We start from the raw sequence: 20,944 nt of genomic DNA on the forward strand, positions 1-20,944 counted from the left end.
CTTGGATTAAACATATACATCAAGGTGGATCCCACCAGTGGAGACGCCCCTCCCACGCATGGTTGAGGTGAGTGGTGCTCCAACCCACTGTCGCCTCTGGTGTGGTCCGTTCAATGGCTGGATTAGCCCGACGTTTGTATTCTATGGTTAACTTGAACCGGGAAACAGATGGATGGTGAGGATCTAATAAATACAGCATCGTGGGTCCCATGAGTTGAAACCCACCCCAATCTTCCCATGCATGGGCGTCTCTGACAGGGAGCTTCCCAGTGTCTTGCACCTTACGGTGTAGCCCAATCTAGAGTTTTATCAGCTTCAGTTTTGAGCCCAATAGCCAAAATGATCTGAGGAAGTGTATGGAGGGCGTGGATGGAGCAAATACATTAAGTTGGGTCCCATAAGTGGGGACCCACTCATCCAGGCGGTACTCAGCAGAAGCTGTTTGCATCCAGCAGCCACGACTGCTGAGGGGTGGTGGGGTCCACCTAGACAAATCCACTCCATTCATCAGATTGGGCAGGTCATTGTAGGCCAATGGGCTTTTGTTCAAACTAATTTCAGTGGTTTCCCACCATCCAACAGTGTTGTCCATATCCACATGTTAAATGACAAATAAATATCACGGCGGGCCACAGAAGGTTGTCCGCGCTGTGATAGTGTGCAAGGCATGCTTTCCATCATGTGGGGCCCACCTTCAATATACATTGCTCATCATGTAGAGCCCATCTTTGATGTGGGTTGTCCATCACGGGGGGCCTGCCTTGGATGCGGGTCATTCATCATTAGGAGCCACCTTCAATGCCAACTGTTCATTATGTGGAGCCCACCATGATCTGAATCATCCATAATGCTTGGGCCACCTTCAATATCAATTGCCCATCTTGCATAGCCCACCTTTGATGTAGACATTCCATTGTGTGGGCCCACCTTCAACGTGGGTCGTCCATCATGCGGGCTTTGAATGTGGATCATTCATCATTAGGGGATGACCTTTGAAGAGGACCGCTGATTATGTGGGGCCAACCTTCAATGTCCACTACCCATCATGTGGAGCCCAACTTCAATGTCCACTACCCATCATGTGGAGCCCAACTTCAATGTGGACTGTTGACTGTGTGGGCCTCACCTTCGATGTCGGCTGTGCATCATGCGGGCCAAGGGGAGAGAAAGTAGAAAAGTGAAAAAATAAAAAATAAAAATCATTTTTTTTTTTTTTAAATATCTATAAGCAACTTTAAGGTACTTATCACAGTAACTTAAAAAAGTAATTTTCTACTATATATATATATATATATATATATAGGTTTTACTTATGAAGTGGTATCCAAACAAGCCTTATAGTGAAGTTATGCCCAAATCGTAATTATTTTCCACAGAGCATTCGAACTATGGCATTCCAGATGGCTATTATGTTTCTTTCAAGCTCGGCTATAAATGAGTAAGACTGAAATTAGAGGGCCACGTCAGATCGCGTTATTTTATTAATTTATTTTTTTATTTTCCTTTTTATTTTAATTCACATTGAATTCTCTTGTCAGTCGAAGACTAGCCTGCTAAGCCTTACTATTCACAATGACTGATAAAACAATGACTACAAATACCCTCAACACCCTTGCAAAAGGAAAGGACAAAAAACTAACACCTTTCATGCTTCCCTCATATGAATACTAAGAAATATCATTAATATTATGGTGTAGAGCGGATCGCGGACAGTTACATGGCCAAGATGGATCAGAAAAGGCCCGGTTGACGACAGAAATGATCCAGACCATCGGACCTTAAATCGGGCGTATCTCACAATCCGGAATGAGTTATCTGACGTAAAATATATGATTTTGGGGTAGAACGAGCTACTTTAGCCAACCAACCATGCTACGCTGGGTTGCGCAAGCCGGATTTGTGAAATACCCCTGGATCGACGGTCATTTCCCTGTTTTAATTTCATTTTTACTATAAATAGTAAGTTTTAGTTTGATTATAACTCTTCATCCATCGGGCTTTAGGAATTGCGCCCAACATGAAAAGAGCTTAGAATAATTAGGAGAACGGCTTGGTGAAGCCAAATAGGACACTTATTATTTTTGGCTGAAAACCTTCCGCACTAGTAGACATCACGTCTGTCTATAAATAGTAAGTTTACTATTTATAGTAAGTCACGAATTTTAGGAGTGTTAGTTGTAGTTTGATTCTGATTTCTTTCCAATTGCTTGGTACCCCTATTTAAAGGGTTGTGAACTCATTTTTATGAATTTATTAATCAATTTCGAATTTATTAGAATTTATTTCTATTTCTTGCTTTCTTTCCTCGTGGATTCGAGAAGTCTCTGTGAGGAGTCTAGAGAAGTTCCATGGATTCGGTATGGTTATCCTCTTGAGGAATACGGTGCTTGACCTCACGTCCTCCCCTACGTCACATTATTTCCTCCTTTAACTGAATTTTTGCAATTCAATTTAGATGCTCATCCAAGCACATCCTAAAATTCATCCTTTAAATAATTTTTATTTTTTTAAAAAAAAAAAGCGTACTTTGTAGATATATAAAATCAACAATGCAAATAACTTGAATAGAATTATAACTTACACGGTTTGCCAATTCATGATGTTGGATCCTTACTCTTGCTCGGGTGGCAGACTCTCAGGAGTTTCAATACCCGGTCAAGGGTTCGAGTATACATAGGTGGTGAAATTCCACTAGCGTGAGTGTGTGGGGTGTGTGTGTGCGTGTGTTTAAAAAAAAAACAAAAAAAATATATATATTCTTGATGTTGGCCAACCCATCTCTTTAGTGTATGAAAGTGACACCAAGTGGTCATCTTCATCTGTAGAATATTTGAAGCAGTGCTCTGTTTGGATGTGATATCCAATCGAATTGCAATCATTAGTTCAGTAATTTGGAAATGACCAAACTGTAATTATATTAGCATTCATGAAAGAGTATGGTCCAATAGTGATTACATTCCTTTCGTTTAGGATGTGAAATAATTGTAAATTCATCTCGAGGGCTATATTCTCATGGACACTAAAAAATGTTATTGAATGGATACTCACAATCCAGTCCACTCATGCATTCAAACACACCTATAGAAAAATGCAAAATCACATGACATAAAGAGGAAAAGACACTTGTTATTTTAAAGAAGAAATGGATTTTATACCTTCTCATCTGTTTATAAGTATCCAATAAATTACAGCAGTAAATAGCCTTCAAATGTAAATATGCAAATCGAAATAATGTTGTAAAGCACTCAAGAACCTGTAACAGTTACAGAGTTTTCATCTCTTCTACATTTTTATGTGCAGGCTCAGTCTTCCTAAACATTATTTTAAGTTAAAGCATAACATGCCGCAACTCCAAAATGGGTGAAAGTAAAATTGAATAGCTAAGATAATGGAGCATGGACCTCTACTTGGACCCATGGTATAAATGCAAGCTAAAACTGTGTTGGTTAGCTATACACTTGAAAGCAGTCCATCTTCACATTAGTTACATCAAGTTGCAAGCACTCCGCTGTGCAGCCTAATACTAAACAGATGCTAGGATCAGTTCGGACATACACACACACCAGCTTGAGTACATAGATGCAATAGAAAATACTGATCGCTTCCAGCAATTCTCTCAACCCACATCCAGTGCATTCTCCATTTGTGTTCCAATGGACTGCAATGATGAAGAACTGTAATTGGTTTTCTTCACAAAATATCCATGTTCTTGAGTGAAATACAGCTCACAGGTCGGTATCCTCAAGGGTGTGAGAAATCCATACTAGGGCAGTGTATAGCTTCTGTTTCTCTGCCTCTCCTTCACGCATCAGGTCCTAAGTTTTCAAGCGGCCTGATTTTCAGAACTCAAGGAGAATATAAGAGGTGCAGATGGTAGATGAATTGGATCCTATGCAAACATCATGTTGGGTCCTGCGTCTCACTTTGCAGGTCAGGTCAAGCATACCTACAAAGCTTTGGAGTGGATCCAATAAGCATTACAAAAATGCAAATTTGAACACAATCAACCACAAATTTAATTAAACCATTTAAGAAACTTGTAACATCTAACCTTTAGCACCCAATCCCCGTGACTACAATCAACGGTTTGATTAGTGCCTTTGATGAAAACCCATTTTCACCATCATAATTACCAAATTCATTGACCATTAGAGAAGCCCAACCCTAGCAACTTTGACCGTTGTACAGCCACTATGGGCTCAACCATGCCTTGAGCATCTTTTCCCAACCCATGACCTTCCACAAATCCCATCTTGGACAGCATCTTTGATCCAAAGCCCCTTGTGTGCATCTCAAATGCACCCAACCTGGTGGACCTCGCGATAGTCTTCATTCCACAGGCAGCAACATTCTCGCTCAAATCAGATGTCTCTATTTCCTCTACTGGTTCAACTTTCTTAATGCCACTCGATACAAATGACATAGGCTGATCGCCATTTGTGGTGGGAGGTAGAGATGAAGCTTCTTTCATCACCCATTTTATTTGTTTTACCTAGGAGAGCAAAATTCAAGGGGTTACTAAATCAAAATGCCATATTACTGTTGATTTTGTAGATTAAGGGATACAATTTTCAAGACCCTTCCCATGTCCCTTCTTATTACATGGTTCAAGTGTTATGAATGGCTAATTGTTTGTAATTTTTTGCCCTAGCATTACTTGTTATGCAAACGGTACATATGCAGTTTTCCACCTCTATTTTTTACCAGAACATGCTAAAACTAAATTATTTTTATCACAGGTTATTCATGTAGCATTTTTATTACTGTTATGAAGTTCAAATTACTTGAAATAAAATACAAAAAAGGCACAAAAATGTTTTTTTTTTCACTTGTAGTATTCCTGATGACTAACTAAGCAACGTATGCTATGGTCTCACAACATTAATAACAAATTTCATTTCTTCCAATTCCTATGTATATAAACAAATTTCACACCTCTGCAACCCTTATTCTAAAATGCATTAGCCATCTAGTTGGTTTGATCACAAATTGTTTTCCATCATGTATCAATTGTCACATGAACGAAAAATAGAGAATGGAACGTGTGGGACATGTAAGTTGTGCTCGAGGTTGATTCCACCAATTCACCTTGTAAATGACATGGATCAAATGGAAAACAATGCATGAATGAGCATGTAAGAATAATCAATATGACCTAACAAACCTTTGCCAAAAACTTACTTGTTTAAGTTGTGAACTCCGATTCCTGCACACCAACAACCCAAAAGATACATATCAGAATCAACAAAGAATGCAAAATGTAACATCACCATGAACAAGCATGTACGACGGTAAATGCATTGGACTAGGCCTGGGCCAATCAAAACAAGCACAACCTGATGGGCCAAGCCAGTTCAAAATTTGGACTGAACCAATGCAAGCTATGTATATTAAAGAAAAGTTTTACATTGTGTTAGATGTTATTTGATGCCCAAAATAAGAAAAATACAATAACAGAAAAGTATATGCATAAATGACTCTAGGTCATAGATGCGTAAGGGTACATAAGTTGGGATATGGGAATTGGAATCTAGTGAGTAGAATGATAATAATCAAATAATGATGGTGACGACAACAGTAATGCTGATCATAGTCTTTGCAAGAATATCTGCAATATTGATGCAGGACATGATGTCCTCATCAAATATGATCCTAAGATGGCGCATGTGGAAGAGAAATAATCCTAAATTGAAACTTCTTGTGAATGAAGTGACAATCAACCTCAGTGAGTTTTGTCTTTTCGTGAAAGACCAGAATAGAGACAATTTGGACAGCATTGTTGCTATCTACATGAAGAGGAATCAAGATAGAAGTTTGAATCCCAAAATCTAAAAGAGGTCCTCGAAGCCAAACGATCTGACTGCGGGAGGAAGAAATAGCTCTATACTCAGCCTCTGTGCTGAATTTGGCGACTATTGCTTGCTTCTTGCGCCTCTAAGATATAAGTGAAGTGTCAAGAAGCATACAATACCCCACGGTAGATCTTCGGGCGAGGACACAACCAACCCAATCAACATCTACAAAAGCAATAAGCTCAAGGGGAGAAATAGATGCAAAGAACAGTGGCTGACCTATGATGCCTCTCACATATTGGATAATCCGCAAAATAACAGTCATATGCAAGGTACAAAGCTTGGCAATGAACTAACCAACAACCCGTACAGCATAGGCGACATCAAATTTGTTCATCATCAGGTAAATAAGACTGCTAACGAGACGATGGAATAAGATAGGTCGCTTCAAAAGATCACCATCTTGTTTACCATATTGAATATTAAATTCCATCCGTGCCATGATAGTCCTTTGATCAGAAAGGTATGTGAGGTTGATGAGATCTTGAGTATAATTTGGTTAGTTGAAAAGTACGCCACGATCAATTTGAGAAACCTTAAATCCAAGGAATTTGTAAGTAGACCCGGATCCTTCATGTGGAAGGATGACTGAAGAACCTGTTGAAGCTCTACAATTTCAGCTCTTTCACTATCAATCAAGAGCAAATTGTCAGCATAAACTAAAAGAAATATAATATAACAGGCTGAAGACCATGTTGATAATGAAGGATCACGACCTCTTTGGTCAAAACTAGCCCCAATTACAACTTCGTGGAATAGTTAAAACCAAGTACAAGGTGTCTATTTTAGCGCATAAAGTGATTTATGATGTCTGCTTGCTAAATCTTTCTGACCCATGTTGGAAAAAGGAAGTCATGTACACAGTTTTTTTTTTATAAATTCTCGTTAAGTAATGTATTCTTGACGTCCATCTATCGAATAGACTTATACGAGTAGCAACATTTGAAATGAGCATTCAGGCAATCTTCATCTTGGCCAATAGGGCAATGGTCTCCTTATAATCAATGGCATACTCCTGCTTATAGCCTTGGGCCACAAGATAGACCTAATACAGATCAAGTGACCAGTATGATTTTAGAGTGATAAAATAGACCCACTTACTACTAATCACCTATTAACCAAGTTGGCAAGGAACAAGATCCCATGTATGATTATCTGCTATACGAGTGGACTCTCTCTCTCTCTCTCTCTCTCTCTCTCTCTCTCTCTCTCTCTCTCTCTCATCCGTACTAATCAAAGACATGCATAAGATAAACCTAAAAATCAAGCATGTGTTCCTGACTGCCTTGGATGTCTTACTACACAGATGAGAACATAATCGAACCGACACATCTTGCTCATTCTTTTTCTGGTGTTTGTTCTTTCATGCATTGCAATGCATGGTACTCATGCAATTGCTCATGGGGATCCATATGAAGCCATAGTCAGATTATACCAAGACCATGCTAAAAATGTCAAACATAGACAATCATTCTGACCATCAATCTTTTCACAGAGTGTAGACCATTGACTGTTATTGTTTTCGTTCGTTCATTTAATGCCACCATTCAATCATTGGCATTATCTTTCCAGCATGATTTGAACCTTGGCCCATACACAGTAATTCCCAACAACATGGTTTATTCCAAAATTGGATGGTTCCAATTGTCCAACCATGGATGAGTGTGGGTCCCTTCTAGAGAAACATGCATGGGGAGCAAGCAATGCAGGAATGCAAAACGAATTCAGTTTTCTGAGAAGAGTCGCATATAATTGTTACCAAAAACAACAGCATCTCATTAATTCATGTGAAAACCATAAAAAATAAAATAAAAAATAAAAAAATAAAAAAAAAAGTCAAAACAAACAAAAAGAAACCATAGAAACTGTTATCAACTGTAAGAAATACATGGATTAAAAAATGCTATGACCTATTTCTTATATCATATGTATGGAAGCGGGTTCATTGCAAATTATAGAGTTGATACTTTGCACAGAACCTGCTTTCAATCCCGAGCTATTGTTGGAATCTCTGTACTTGCATTATGCATAAATGGGATTGCAATAAGTAGGATGAAAAATCCAAACAACTTTCAACACAAGATGAAAATTTAAAATGTTGGTTCACCTCGAAATCATGGTTGAATCAGCATGTTCATTCCCTAGATCAAGTGAAGCTAAGAAACTTGATAATCCCTCCATGGGGTCAATTCTTTTGGGATTCTTAAGATGTGAAGTCTTACCCCTGCAATAAAATAGACAGGAGTATTAGCAACAAGGCATGCAAGACACTAATGTCATTGCATCAAAAGGTCCTCGCAAGTGAAACTCAGCCTGTTTTTTGATTTAATAATGGAAAAGAATATTTCAATAAATATTACTATAATTCTTTTCACTTTGGTATCCAACATGTTCAATATTCATCATAGCCATTTCCAAGCTGCTTGGGTTTGGCTTCATGAATCCAGAGATTTGTATCTGAGCCATGTCGATGAAAGCATACAAAAAGAATAAAAACCAAACACCAGTATATGGCTGAAATTAACATGGTTTTATAGGCAGCTAATTAATTTTTGTTTGCCAAAAGGTGGGCGTTTCAGCAATCATCTCAAAATCAAGTGCATCATGGTAATTCATGGAAAAACCATCAAAATAAAGTAAAAACCAGAAAACATAGCACTTAAAAATATAAACAGGAGAGCAATGTAAATGATCTTACTAAGCTTAGATGATTACTGACACATTTAGGACCATGACCTCCTACCCCTGCAATAAAATACCTGTCAGGTGCAACACCTTTTGCTTTATTCTTTGTTTCAGGCTTCAACTGAGTAGAGGCACTCATTGGTAGACCATCAATACTTTCCACCAAAACTGCTTTCGTCCAGGAGCTATTCTTTGAATCTCTGTACACACAATTTTTGTTAATAGGACTGTGTTAAGATGTAGTCACCAAGAATAATGACATCTTCCAATCAGTTTTCGAAATATTACTATCGTGTTAGATATCGCATCCTTGGGATACAGATACCGATCGGTTATCGCACGAGATATATTGTTTGTATCGGGTAATTTATCACACTTTTTGAGAAACATGGGGAGACATTGAGAAAATGGTTGAATTTTTCAATGAAACTTCAGGGATTGTTAAAAAAAAAAACCTTAATACACACTTTTAAATCATAGCATCTCAAAAAAAAAGTGCACATAATAGGTTTCGTACATAGAAGGTCCTCAGCTATGCGCTATCTAATTGAACTAATGCAACTATATTCACATTGAATGCATAACATTTAAGGCATATGTGATGATCATTTCATCAAACACTCCTAAATACTTTGAAATTAGTCTCAACTGACAGCTGGTTGAAAGAAATTTTCAAAAAAAAAAAAAAGCATGGAGGCGACGAAGAACCAATGGACATCAAAATCAAAGCTCCAACTCCATGATTTTTCATGCAAAACATGAAGAACCAATGAATTTATAACCATTTGACACTGATTTAATATAATTTCAACAACAAAAAAAAAGGATTAGAAATTCAAAATGCTCACCGGATCGAACATGTGGTATATATCTGCACTGTCTGTGCATTTCGTATCGCACAAGTAGGATACAAGATATATCGTGGGATCTATCGACCAATATTGTCGATATTTAAAACATAGCTTCCAATATAAGATGAAATTTGAAAATGAATTGCAGGGCTCTCTGACTGTTGGCATATACACAATTTTCTGATGTGCAGTATAATGTTCATTTGGGACCATGGTTCGGCTTATCCAGAATGTTGATCTGGTGGGCACACCCATGGATGCTGATGCCCCAAAAGGCTCACCAATTACAAGATCCTAGTACTTTAATTATTGCCCAACAAACAGCCACATTCAAGTGGAATGAAGTCCAAAGATTCAAAAATTACGATCTTCCATTCTACAAGATATCTAGGACACCCATGGTAGGGAGAGATCAACCATCCAAATCATAAAGTGATGGATTTCACATGTTCACAACTCTTTTTTTAAGGGGCAAGACCATATAAACAATTCTTAAATGTAAAATAACAACCTACCTTAACTGTTGGGCTGAACCACCATGCTCATTGCCATGATCGAGAGAAGCAAAAAATCTTGACAAGTCCTTAAGGTTGTTGGCACAATTGATTGCTTTGGCCAAACTCCTATCATCCTTGGCATTAAAGAAGCATCCTCGATGCTTCGCGTCAAGGACTATTCTCTTCCAGATAGAACCACTGTTAATTAAAGTCTGGCCATTCCCCAAAATCCAAAGGCAGTGCCTACAATGGGAAAAAAAAAAAGTACTACTACATTAGTGATCTCTATGTTGTGTTTGGATGTATAATTGACCTGGAAAGTTACTACAAGCTGGAAGTGAATGATCACACTTTTTATAATCAGAAATATTATTTCCTACTTTGCTTGCACACCCTTTGGGGCCCATGTCTAATGAATTGGGCTCATGGAAGTACTGGGCGGGACTGTTCGAATGCGAGTGGTGTTAATGTGAGCCTTTAGAAGAGCCCAGTAAAAAGATGAAGGTTGACACCTGGTGGGCAGCTGATTGTAAAACTTTCACCAATCTGGAACTTAAAAGTCAACCCCAAATTGCTGGGAGAAAGGTTAAGGGCATGTTTGGTAGACAAAAAATGAGTTTATCTGACTTTAGTTTATCATAATCATGTATTAGAAATCACATTTCTTTTCATTAAGGATTAAAATAATCTTGATAACCAACAATCATGATCTATAATACATAATTATGGTTAAATAAAATGAACTTATTTTTAGGTGTCTACCAAAATAACCAACAAACAATGAAGATGACTACTGTTGGTATTTTTCCCACTTAATTTTATCTCGAACTCTCTACTCTAGATAGGGTAAAGATTAGGACAGTCTGCTTCATTGCAACTTAATAATAGTATTATAAATTAGTACATCCAAACAAACTTAGTAAAAGGATTTATATGTGCTTTTAAGTGACGGGATGGTAAGTGATGGCTCCAACTAAGTAAGATAAGCATACCTGGCCCTGGTCAAAGCCACATTTGTCCGTTGAGTATTGGAAAGGAAACCGACTGATCCGTTATTGTTAGACCTGACAGTAGACATTATGATCACATCCTCTTCGCCACCTTGAAACCCATCAATGGACTTGACATTCACAACAAAGTTTTCATACGGTTCATATGTTTTTCCAAGTCTTTCTTGAATTGCAACGATCTGAGCTGTGTAGGGTGACACAACACCAACAGTAACCCTCTGTCCCAAAGCAACGGATGCTGTAAAAGAAAAATTAAAGCTAAACTATTCATGCCATAACTAAAGAAATGAAAAATGCATAAAGAGTGCCAAAGAAATACTCATTGCATGAGTATATGCATAACCATTAATCAAAATGTGGCTGATATCCCACAACCAAAGGAACAATATATGTAATATGTATAGCTAATGCCTAGTATATAATTCCTTCATCTGTCGCTTAACCTCAACTGGGTGCTATTCGCACATGTCTAGGGCATGCGAATTCCCATACAGACATGAGGGAGGAGTGCACTAGATCCAGTTCTCTCATCATATAGGCAGACATCAAGGCATTTCAATTTCCAACTGTCCATATTTCCTCAAAGATTATAATGAGGAGGCCACACATGACTGAAATGTCGGAGATTACAAAGGGGAGCCCACTTACCAAATGTGACCAAGAAATCAGAAGCAATGATCACTAGACTGTCACTACAACCTATAAAAAGATTATCTAAACATCGTTTTGAAAAGCATCCGTGTACTGAGAGGGTCCCACCTTCTAGATGAGCCGGCCCAAAATCAGGCTGGCTTAATTATCAGGTGGGCCACACGTATAACAACATTCTTTAAAATAACTGATACATCAAACAAAAAATAACAGAAGTGAATTTGCATATTCATAATCCCAAGGTGAAATATTTCCTGCTAAAAATGAATTGTAGAGGATAATATTAAACGATGCACGTACCTTTGAAAAGCTTACTCAATATTTGCAAAACTGCAGCCATCTCTACCATATTCTTCCGACTATGACCTTCATCGACCATCTCCCTTCCTTTGTCAATATTAATAAATGAATATGAACCATACATACATTGTAAAAGGTATCGCCTTTCATGACTTTTATGCTTGACACTTGGAGCATCGAAAATCTTGTTCTCATAAAAATTGGCATTCGGGAAAGTACTTATGGAAGGATGCATTCGGTACTGAATGTTGAGAAGGTGCTTCCCATGTCCCAATGAACTCAACCTCTTAAAGAGGCTTCTTCCAAAGCCAGCTTTCTCTGAAACCTAAAAGAGTGCAAAATATAAAAATACAGAGAAATATATCAGTGACAATAATATGCCATTAGCGACTATCGATACAAGAGAAGATTTTTTGGGTGGGAACAATCCAGTAGGGCTCATCAGATCAACAGTCTCGAACACCCAACCATTGGCCCACTTCTACAAACTGAGGACCCAATGAAACAACAAAATATGGTCCATTTGTACAAACTGTGGACCCAATGAAACAACAAAATATGCAGTTAAGACCCAATAGAGAAGCAAATACAAACCTTGCTTTTAACAAGTGCAGGCAATTGGCACTCATCGCCAATAAGAATAGCATGTCGTATGCCCGGCAGTTGTAATGGAATCAATGACTCACATTCTTTCAGCTGAGCAGCTTCGTCGATAACTACCATCTCAAATGGTTCAATCTCTAAAGAATGCAATTTAGATGAACTAGAAGCCGTGCAAAAAACGAGGGTAGCACTTTTCAAGCAAAATTCTTGAATCATATCTATGTCGAGAAATTGGGGAATCTTAATTTTTCCTTGAAGATCTCTTAGAACTTGAAGACACTTGTTACGGGCCTTGCACATATTGTTTACTCCTTTGGACTGCATAAATAGTTTCTTGAGTGTCTTGTTACTGGCATTATTCGCACGTAACAAGCTTTCAAAAGATTCAATTGAATTGAAAGCTAAAACCATGTTGTTGTAGTTCTTTTTTGAAAGTGAAGACGATGGTAAGTGGGTACAAAGGCACCTTATATTATTCTTCAATGACTTCGCAATGGCACCAAATCGGCTCTTGACAAACTCCCGAAACGTCAAGTCATCCATGCCCATCTTATCCTCTTTTGCCTTTTGATTTGCCAAATAGATATCATACTGAAGAACACAATCTTTGAGAAATTGTATCATTGACACTAGCGTGTATCTCCACCCTGATAGTGGTGCAAAGCACTCCAAAAGCCTACTGATGCGGTGATTCAGAAAAATATCTTCAAGATCTTCGGTAATGTTCATACGTTCTTTATTTCCCATTAAAACTATGTCTCCCAATGGGCATGGATCAGTAGGACATGACCCTCTTAACAACCTCAGAAGACGTGAGGCCACTTCTAATACTGCAACATTTGTCGGTGCACACGTAAGTGTTCTGCATTTCAATGCTCGAAGTGCCAGTAGCATTGTACTGACTGTTTTCGTCTTTCCTGTCCCCGGTGGGCCCCAGATTAGTTGGATCGAATGCTTGTGCTTGCATTGCTTTGCTTCTATAGAACTCAATACTGCTCTGATTTGTGACTCATTCAGCTCGAATGAGTATAAACTGGATTGCACCTTTTGCAACAAAACTTTGATTTTCTCTCCAAATTCTCCTGAAGAACAGTTTTTGCAACTACTCTCAACCTGTGTAAAAAAACAAAACACTGAAACAGGTTAATCGCTGAAGCAAGGCTTCTGGGTGACATGACAATGCAAAATGCTATAGATAATCTTCTATTGCTCTTCTTCAGAGAAAAAGTATTGATTGCTTAGTTGTAGGATTTCCATAAATGGACCCACCATGGATTGGGGATGCTCCAACAGTACTTTAGAAACTTAAAATAATAATAATAATAATAAATAAATAAATTTTTTTAAAAAAATAAACTTGACTCACCTGTGTTGACTCGAATGGACCAGATTTCACTAAGACTCAAGAAAAACTCGATCTGGTCATGACTCAACCAAAATTCAAGAAAAACCTGACTCATACTTGAAAAAAAAAGGTATCTACAAATCTCGACAAAAATTGACTCAGCTTATATATATATATATATATATAGGGAAAAGGTTCTATACGGTCGAGCTCATGGGAACTCCCCATGAGGTCGACCTGTGTGGGCCTCATCATGATGTACGTCGAACATCAACACCGTGCATTTGATGGGTCCCCTTTAAATTATGGGATATCCCAAAAATCAGCCTTATACGGAACTCTGGTGGCCATACCATCTAAAATCATGTGAAGATATGCCTAAAACATATAAAAGCACTTGGTGGGGCCCACCAGAAATTTGGATGAGTCTAAAACTTGGTTTGACCGCTCATCCAAGTGGGACACACATAATGGATGGGCTGGATTTGTGAACCACATCTCAGCGGGCCCAAAAAATGATTATGAATGTTTTAATGGAGGGTAACCCCTCTCCACACTTGTATGTGGTGTGGCCCACAAAAGTCATGGATTGACTTGATTTTTAAGCCCTAGGCCCACTATGGAATGGTGCATCTGACTGATGGGGTAGATGTTCGACATACATCATGGTGGTGCCCACACTGCTCGACCTCATGGGGAGTTCCCATGAGCTCGACTATATAGTACCTTTTCCCATATATATATATATATATATATATATATATATATATATATATATATATATATCAGCCTGACTCAAGTAACTCACCCGAGTTTTTGAATCAACTCAACCCACCTAGGTTTTAAGTTGAGTTTTCATGTTTTTAAAATACAGCTCCAAATCTCCCAAATGTTAGTTCATGATGCCTCAATCATCGGCCTACAAATGAATAGTCAAGAAACTAAAGGACATTCATCCACATTAAATGTGAATTAAACCAAAGATGAAAGTCATAAGATCTTCCAATCTAGGAGACTTTCGGGACATCACCCTTCCATAGACTCTCATTCATATTATGAATGGGCTAATAAAAGAAATGGGCTTCATTGATATTCCCTGTGACCTACATAATAATAATTAAACTCTATTAGCGTGTATTTGAAAAAAAAAAGAAATTCAAAGTAAAAGAGGTATGTTTGCGAGAAAACATGGCCAATGTATCAAATATATCAAAAGACAAATATTAAGGGATGTGGCATACCAAAGAATTGGTGCATAATGCTTCCTTTATGACATTGGAATTTCTATGAATCGTATGCAAGGCCATCCAGATACGATTGTTCGGCGTTATATTGATCAAGAAAACAGCGAAAAGAGATTTCTCCTTTCCTTTTGGAGCCACAACATCCTTCAATACTTTGGCTCGAATTTCAAATGGTGGGCCACTTTCAGCATCTTCATTCTTAGCAACTAAACCAAGAGTGTAGAATCTTCCATCACAGTTTAGATCAGCAACGCTTGAAGGTGCCACATCACACAAAGCAAAGATATCTCCGTTCTTTGGACCGGAAGTTTCTTTTCCTCCCTTATCTGAAACATTTCTGAAAGGTACCATTGAAATGCCATATACCGACTTGTTAGAACCAGATAACCCAACTGATTGTATTCTATAGACTGGTGCTTTAGAGAGAACCTCCATACTCGAACACAAGTCAGACCGTGTTTCCTCGATCAAAGGAAAAATGAAAGATCCATAATACTGCTCAATGGATTGAAATGTATCTGGGATCTTACTCACCTGCAAAAACAAGTAGCTATCTGAAATTTCATATGAAAGTAGAAAACACAGAGAAGTCAATGGAACATTGATTCACCACAGACCAATTCAAGATATTTCAAGTTCAAGATAAGATGAAGAGTGAGTTGAGAGAAACATGGTCAAAGATGAATAATGTTGTTTTAAAGCACAAAACTTTGTTATGTTTCTCTTAATCTACTTTGCGATTTGCTTGAGAGTTCTTATGTGTTTGGATGCACAAACAAATATTATCTTAAGCATTCAATTCAATGAAGAGCAAATTACTAGTTTAATGATGTTCCTAGTAACTCCAAAACAGCGAAAAGAGATTTATCCTTTCCTTCTGGAGCCACAACATCCTTTGATACTTTGGCTTGAATTTCAAATGGTGGGGCACTTTCAGCATCTTCATTCTTAGTAACTAAACCAAGCATGTAGGATCTCCCATCTCAGTTTAGATCATCAACTCTTGAAGGTATCACATCGCACAAAGAAAAGATATCTCTGTTCTTTGGAACGGAAGGTTCTTTTCCTCCCCTATCTGAAACATTTCTGATTGGTTCCATGGATATGCCATATACTGACTCCTTAGAATTAGATACCCCAACTGATCGTATTCTATAGACTGGTGCTTCAGAGAGAACCTCCATACTCGAACAAAAGTTGGACCGTGTTTCATCGATGAAAGGAAAAATGAACAATCCATAATACTGCTCTAAGGATTGAAATTTATCTAGGATTTTTCTCACCTGCAAAAACAGGTGGCTATCAAAAATTTCATATGAAAACAGGAAACATAGAAAAGTCAATGGCACTATTGTTTCACCTCAAACAGACCAATTCAAGATATTACAAGTTCAAGATAAGATAAAGAGAGAGTTGAGAGAAACACAGTCAAAGATGAATGATTATGTTACGTTTCTCTTAATATGATTTGCAATTTTCTTGAGAGTTCTTAGCCTGCTTTTGGATGCACAAACAAATATTATCTTAAGGATTCAATTCAATGAAGAGAAAATCACTAGTTTAATAATGTTCCTAGTAATTCGGAATCCATATTTGCTTTTCCTATCAACTCCAACTTCAAAGTAGGAAAATGTCTACATGGATGCCAAGGAAACAGAAATATGTTATTTCCTCTTCATTAGAGCAGCACTTGCAATTTGATTCGATCGAGAACCAAATGCACCATTGGTGCACTGAAGTCTGATTGTGGAAATCCAATGGTAGCCAAGTAACAGAAAACATCACATCATTTTATGAATGTAGTGTGTATGAAAAAACTTTTAAGAAATATTTTTTTCCAAAGCGGCTAGATTTTAAGGTCTACTAGAGATAATCCATTCATATATCTACAAACTCCTAAATATACAAGCTAGATGTGTATGTCAATACTGTTGGGGGACCGGGGAAACACAGAGATGAATCAAGCAAGTATTCCAATCGTACAGTCAAGGCCCAACCACTCCGAATTTGACGTGGAAAAAACCCTTTTGGGAAAAAATACCACAGCACAGCGATAGATATCACTATGAATGCAGAAATTACAAGAGATGGAGAGAATACCCGATTCAAACAAGCCTCGAATCGTCTTACAAGCCTTTGAAAACCCTAGGAATGAATTATAAAGCTCTAAGATGTGTAAACTAATCCCAATTACACCCATATTTATAACTTATGGGAGAATCACAATCGAAATAGGAAAGAAATCCCATAGAAATCATGCACTTACGCAATTCTGCGTAACTCTGTGTGATAGTTCGATGGCACCTTTGATGGGACTTCGATGGCATCGACATACCGTCAATGGCATCGAACTAAGGAACAAACATTTCAACGACTAAACATGAACTTTCTGAATTTTAATGATGGCATTGAGCAGGCCTTCGATGTCATCGAACAGCCTTCGATGGCATCGAACAGGACACCTAAAGTTTCCAGCAACCAACTAAATAAATTCTGGATTTTTACGATGGCATCAATGTCTGCTCGATGGCATCAAATTGTCATCAACGGGCATGTTGATTTACAGATTTAAGACATCAATCAACAATCTCCACCATGTCTTCAATTGTCATTCTTCTTGGCTTCTTTTTCTTCATCTCTAATTCCACCTTGCATCATAGATCCACCAATGTTTCTCATGCATCCTCTGTCTTCCTTTACGCCTTCGCCAAGCCCAGTGAAGTTGCATAGAACTTGAACTTCTCCGTGGGAACCACCTTAGTAAGCATGTACGCCGGATTCATGCTCGTGTGAATCTTCTCCATAGTCACACTTCCGTCCTCAAGCACCATGTCTTCAATCGTCATTCTTCTTAACTTCTTTTTCTCCATCTCTAATTCCACCTTGCATCATAGATCCACCAATGCTTCTCGTGCATCCTCTGTCTTCCTTTACGCCTTCGTCAAGCCCAGAGAAGTTGTATAGACCTTGAACTTCTCCATGGGAACCACCTTAGTGAGCATGTATGCCGGATTCACGCTTGTGTGAATCTTCTCTAGAGTCACGCCTCCTTTCTCAAGCACCCGTCGGATAAAATGATGATGAACATCAATGTGTTTTGTATGTGAGTGATGAACAGAGTTTTTAGCTAAATTGATAGCGCTCTCGTTGTCACAATTAACCGGCATGGCCTCCTGCTGAAGCCCCAATCGATTTATCATCCCTCTCAACCAAACACCTTCCTTGAATACCTTCGTCACTTCCATATACTCAGCTTCAGTTGTGGAAAGAGCAACCACATACTGAAGTTTCGACATCCAACTAATTGCTTCACCCGCTAGCACAAACGAGTAACCGGAAGTCGACTTTGTAGAATCCACATGACCAACTAACTTAGCTCCTGATTTCTCGAAAGATAAGACGTAGTCTTACGTACCTCGAATATATCGAAGTAGTTATTTCACTACCTCCCAGTGTTGCTTTCCGGGGTTAAACATATATCTGCTAACAACACCCACTGCCTGTGAAATATCCAGTCTAGTACAGACCATGGCATATGTCAAACTGCCTACTGCAATTGAATAAGGCACACGAGATATCTCTTACTTTTCTTCATCGGTTTTATGACACTGTTCAAAAGAAAGCTTAAAATGAGCTGCGTGAGGAACGCTGACCAACTTTACCTTGTCCATCTCATACTTCACCAATACCTTCTCAAGGTACTCCTTCTGAGATAACCAAAGCTTACTCTTTTTCCTATTTCTATGTATATCAATACCGAGAACCCTCCTTACGACCCCTAGATCTTTCATCTCGAATGTGCCTAATAACTGAGCCTTCGGTAAATCGATTTCAGACATGCTATCACTGGCGATTAACATGTCGTCGACATACAATACCATGATGATGAATTTTCTATCACTCAGTGTCTTGAAATAGACACAATGATCAAATTTACTCCTAGTAAACCTCTGACTCACCATGATAGAATCAAGCTTTTTATACCACTGCCTAGGCGATTGTTTCGGGCCATACAACGGCCTCTTTAACCTACAAACCTTGGTCTCTGCCCTTTTTATTTCGAAGCCTTCTGGTTGCTTCATATAGATCTATTCTTCCAATTCCCCATGCAGGAAGGCAATCTTCACATCCATTTATTCCAGCTCGAGATCGTAATGGGCAACCAGTGACAACATGAATCTGATAAATACTTGCTTCACAATTAGCACGAATATCTCAGTGAAGTCAACACCTTCTCTCTGAGCGTAACCCTTCGCTACCAACCTTACATTGTATCGATCATGTTTCTTCTTAAAGATCTACTTGCACCCGATCGCTTTTCGGCCAACAGGAAGCTCCACTAGCTCCCACATCTCATTCTTGTACAATGAGTTCATCTCATCATCCATCACAGCTTTCCACTTTTTGTCATCCGACTCATTAAGAGCCTACTGAAGAATAGACGTATCCTCATCATCCATAATGAAGGCATATGCGATATTAGAGTCATCCCTGTATCTCGCCGGCAACCTGTGATCTCACGGCGAATTCCTTCTCATAAGTGGCTGCTCCACCTCCTCTTGTACCTGTATCAATGTATCTATATCAGCCTGAGTGTCATCTGTGTCTACCTGAACGTCTACAATGAACTTTTCCGATTCCTCTTGCTCATCCTTATAGAATAAGGATCCTTCGTCAAATTTGACATCACAGCTAATGATGATTTTCCATGTGACCCGGTCATATAGCCTGTACCCCTTCACACCACCACCATAGCCAACAAAGATGTATTTCTTGGCCCTTTGGTCTAGCTTATCTCTCTCAACTGACGATACATGAGAGTAAGCTTCACAACCAAACACACGCAACCTGAGTAGTCTACCTGCTGACCACTCCGTACTTCCTCTGGAATTTTACAATCAATTGTCATAAAAGAGGACCGATTCACTAAGTAAAAAAGCCGTATTAATGGCCTCAATCCACAATTCCTTGCCCAACTTAGCATTACTAATTATGCATCGGGCCCTCTCTAAGAGAGTTTGATTCATCCGCTCGGCCACACCGTTCTGCTCTAGTGTGTGGCACATTTTATCCTTACAATATTGATTAAATTCACCTGAAATAAATTCTCTACCTTTAGTCTAGCTTATCTCTCTCAGCTGACGATACATGAGAGTAAGCTCCACAACCAAACACATGCAACCTGAGTAGTCTACCTGCTGACCACTCCGTACTTCCTCTGGAATTTGACAATCAATTACCATAGAAAGTGACCAATTCACCAAGTAACATGTCGTATTAATGGCCTCAATCCACAATTCCTTACCCAACCTAGCATTACTAATCATGCATCAGGCCCTCTCCAAGAGAGTCTGATTCATCCGCTCGGCCACATCATTTTGCTCTGGTGTGTGACACACTGTGTCGTGCCTCACAATCCCTTCATCCTTACAATATTGATTAAATTCAACTGAAATAAATTCTCCACCATTATATGTCCTTAGAACCTTCGCCTTTCGCCCTGACTACTTTTCCACCATCACTTTCCATTACTTGAAATTGGTGAAAACATCAGATTTATTATTCATAAAATAAATCCACACTTTCTTGGAAAAGTCGTCAATGAACGTGACGAACCACGACGACCCTCCAGCAGAAACCACGGGCGACGGCCCCCATACATTAGAATGCACATAATCAAGGAAACCCTTACATGTTTTCCAAATTTAAAAGATAACTTTGAATGTTTACCATATATACAATGCTCGCATATACTTAATAAAAAACTCTAAAAGCTGGAATTAAACAACGGTCAAAAATTACCTTCATGCCCTGCTCGCTCATGTGACCCAGATGTACATGCCACATATGTGCAGACGTAGAATCTGCTATAGACGTTGCAGCTCCACCCAATGAAGTACTCCTGA

The 20,944-nt window shown here is 38.6% G+C and overlaps 1 protein-coding gene across 2 annotated transcripts in view; it reads right to left on the minus strand.

Annotated features, from left to right (window-relative positions):
* Positions 1-3,992: 3,992 nt before the first annotated feature.
* The window catches only part of LOC131243036 (helicase sen1-like), a 31,861-nt gene continuing 14,909 nt past the window's right edge, over positions 3,993-20,944 (minus strand). For both annotated transcript variants that reach the window (XM_058242092.1, XM_058242091.1), the window contains exons 2-10: positions 15,036-15,572; positions 12,441-13,562; positions 11,847-12,171; positions 10,878-11,133; positions 9,904-10,128; positions 8,612-8,737; positions 7,960-8,076; positions 5,182-5,206; positions 3,993-4,492 (exon numbers count right to left, since the gene is read on the minus strand). In XM_058242092.1, coding sequence (XP_058098075.1) covers positions 4,139-4,492; positions 5,182-5,206; positions 7,960-8,076; positions 8,612-8,737; positions 9,904-10,128; positions 10,878-11,133; positions 11,847-12,171; positions 12,441-13,562; positions 15,036-15,572 — 3,087 coding nt within the window. In that variant the 3' untranslated portion in view covers positions 3,993-4,138. The remainder of the gene's footprint in view (positions 4,493-5,181; positions 5,207-7,959; positions 8,077-8,611; positions 8,738-9,903; positions 10,129-10,877; positions 11,134-11,846; positions 12,172-12,440; positions 13,563-15,035; positions 15,573-20,944) is intronic.

Source organism: Magnolia sinica, chromosome 4, assembly GCF_029962835.1.
Source record: "Magnolia sinica isolate HGM2019 chromosome 4, MsV1, whole genome shotgun sequence".
Classification (NCBI taxonomy): domain Eukaryota; kingdom Viridiplantae; phylum Streptophyta; class Magnoliopsida; order Magnoliales; family Magnoliaceae; genus Magnolia; species Magnolia sinica.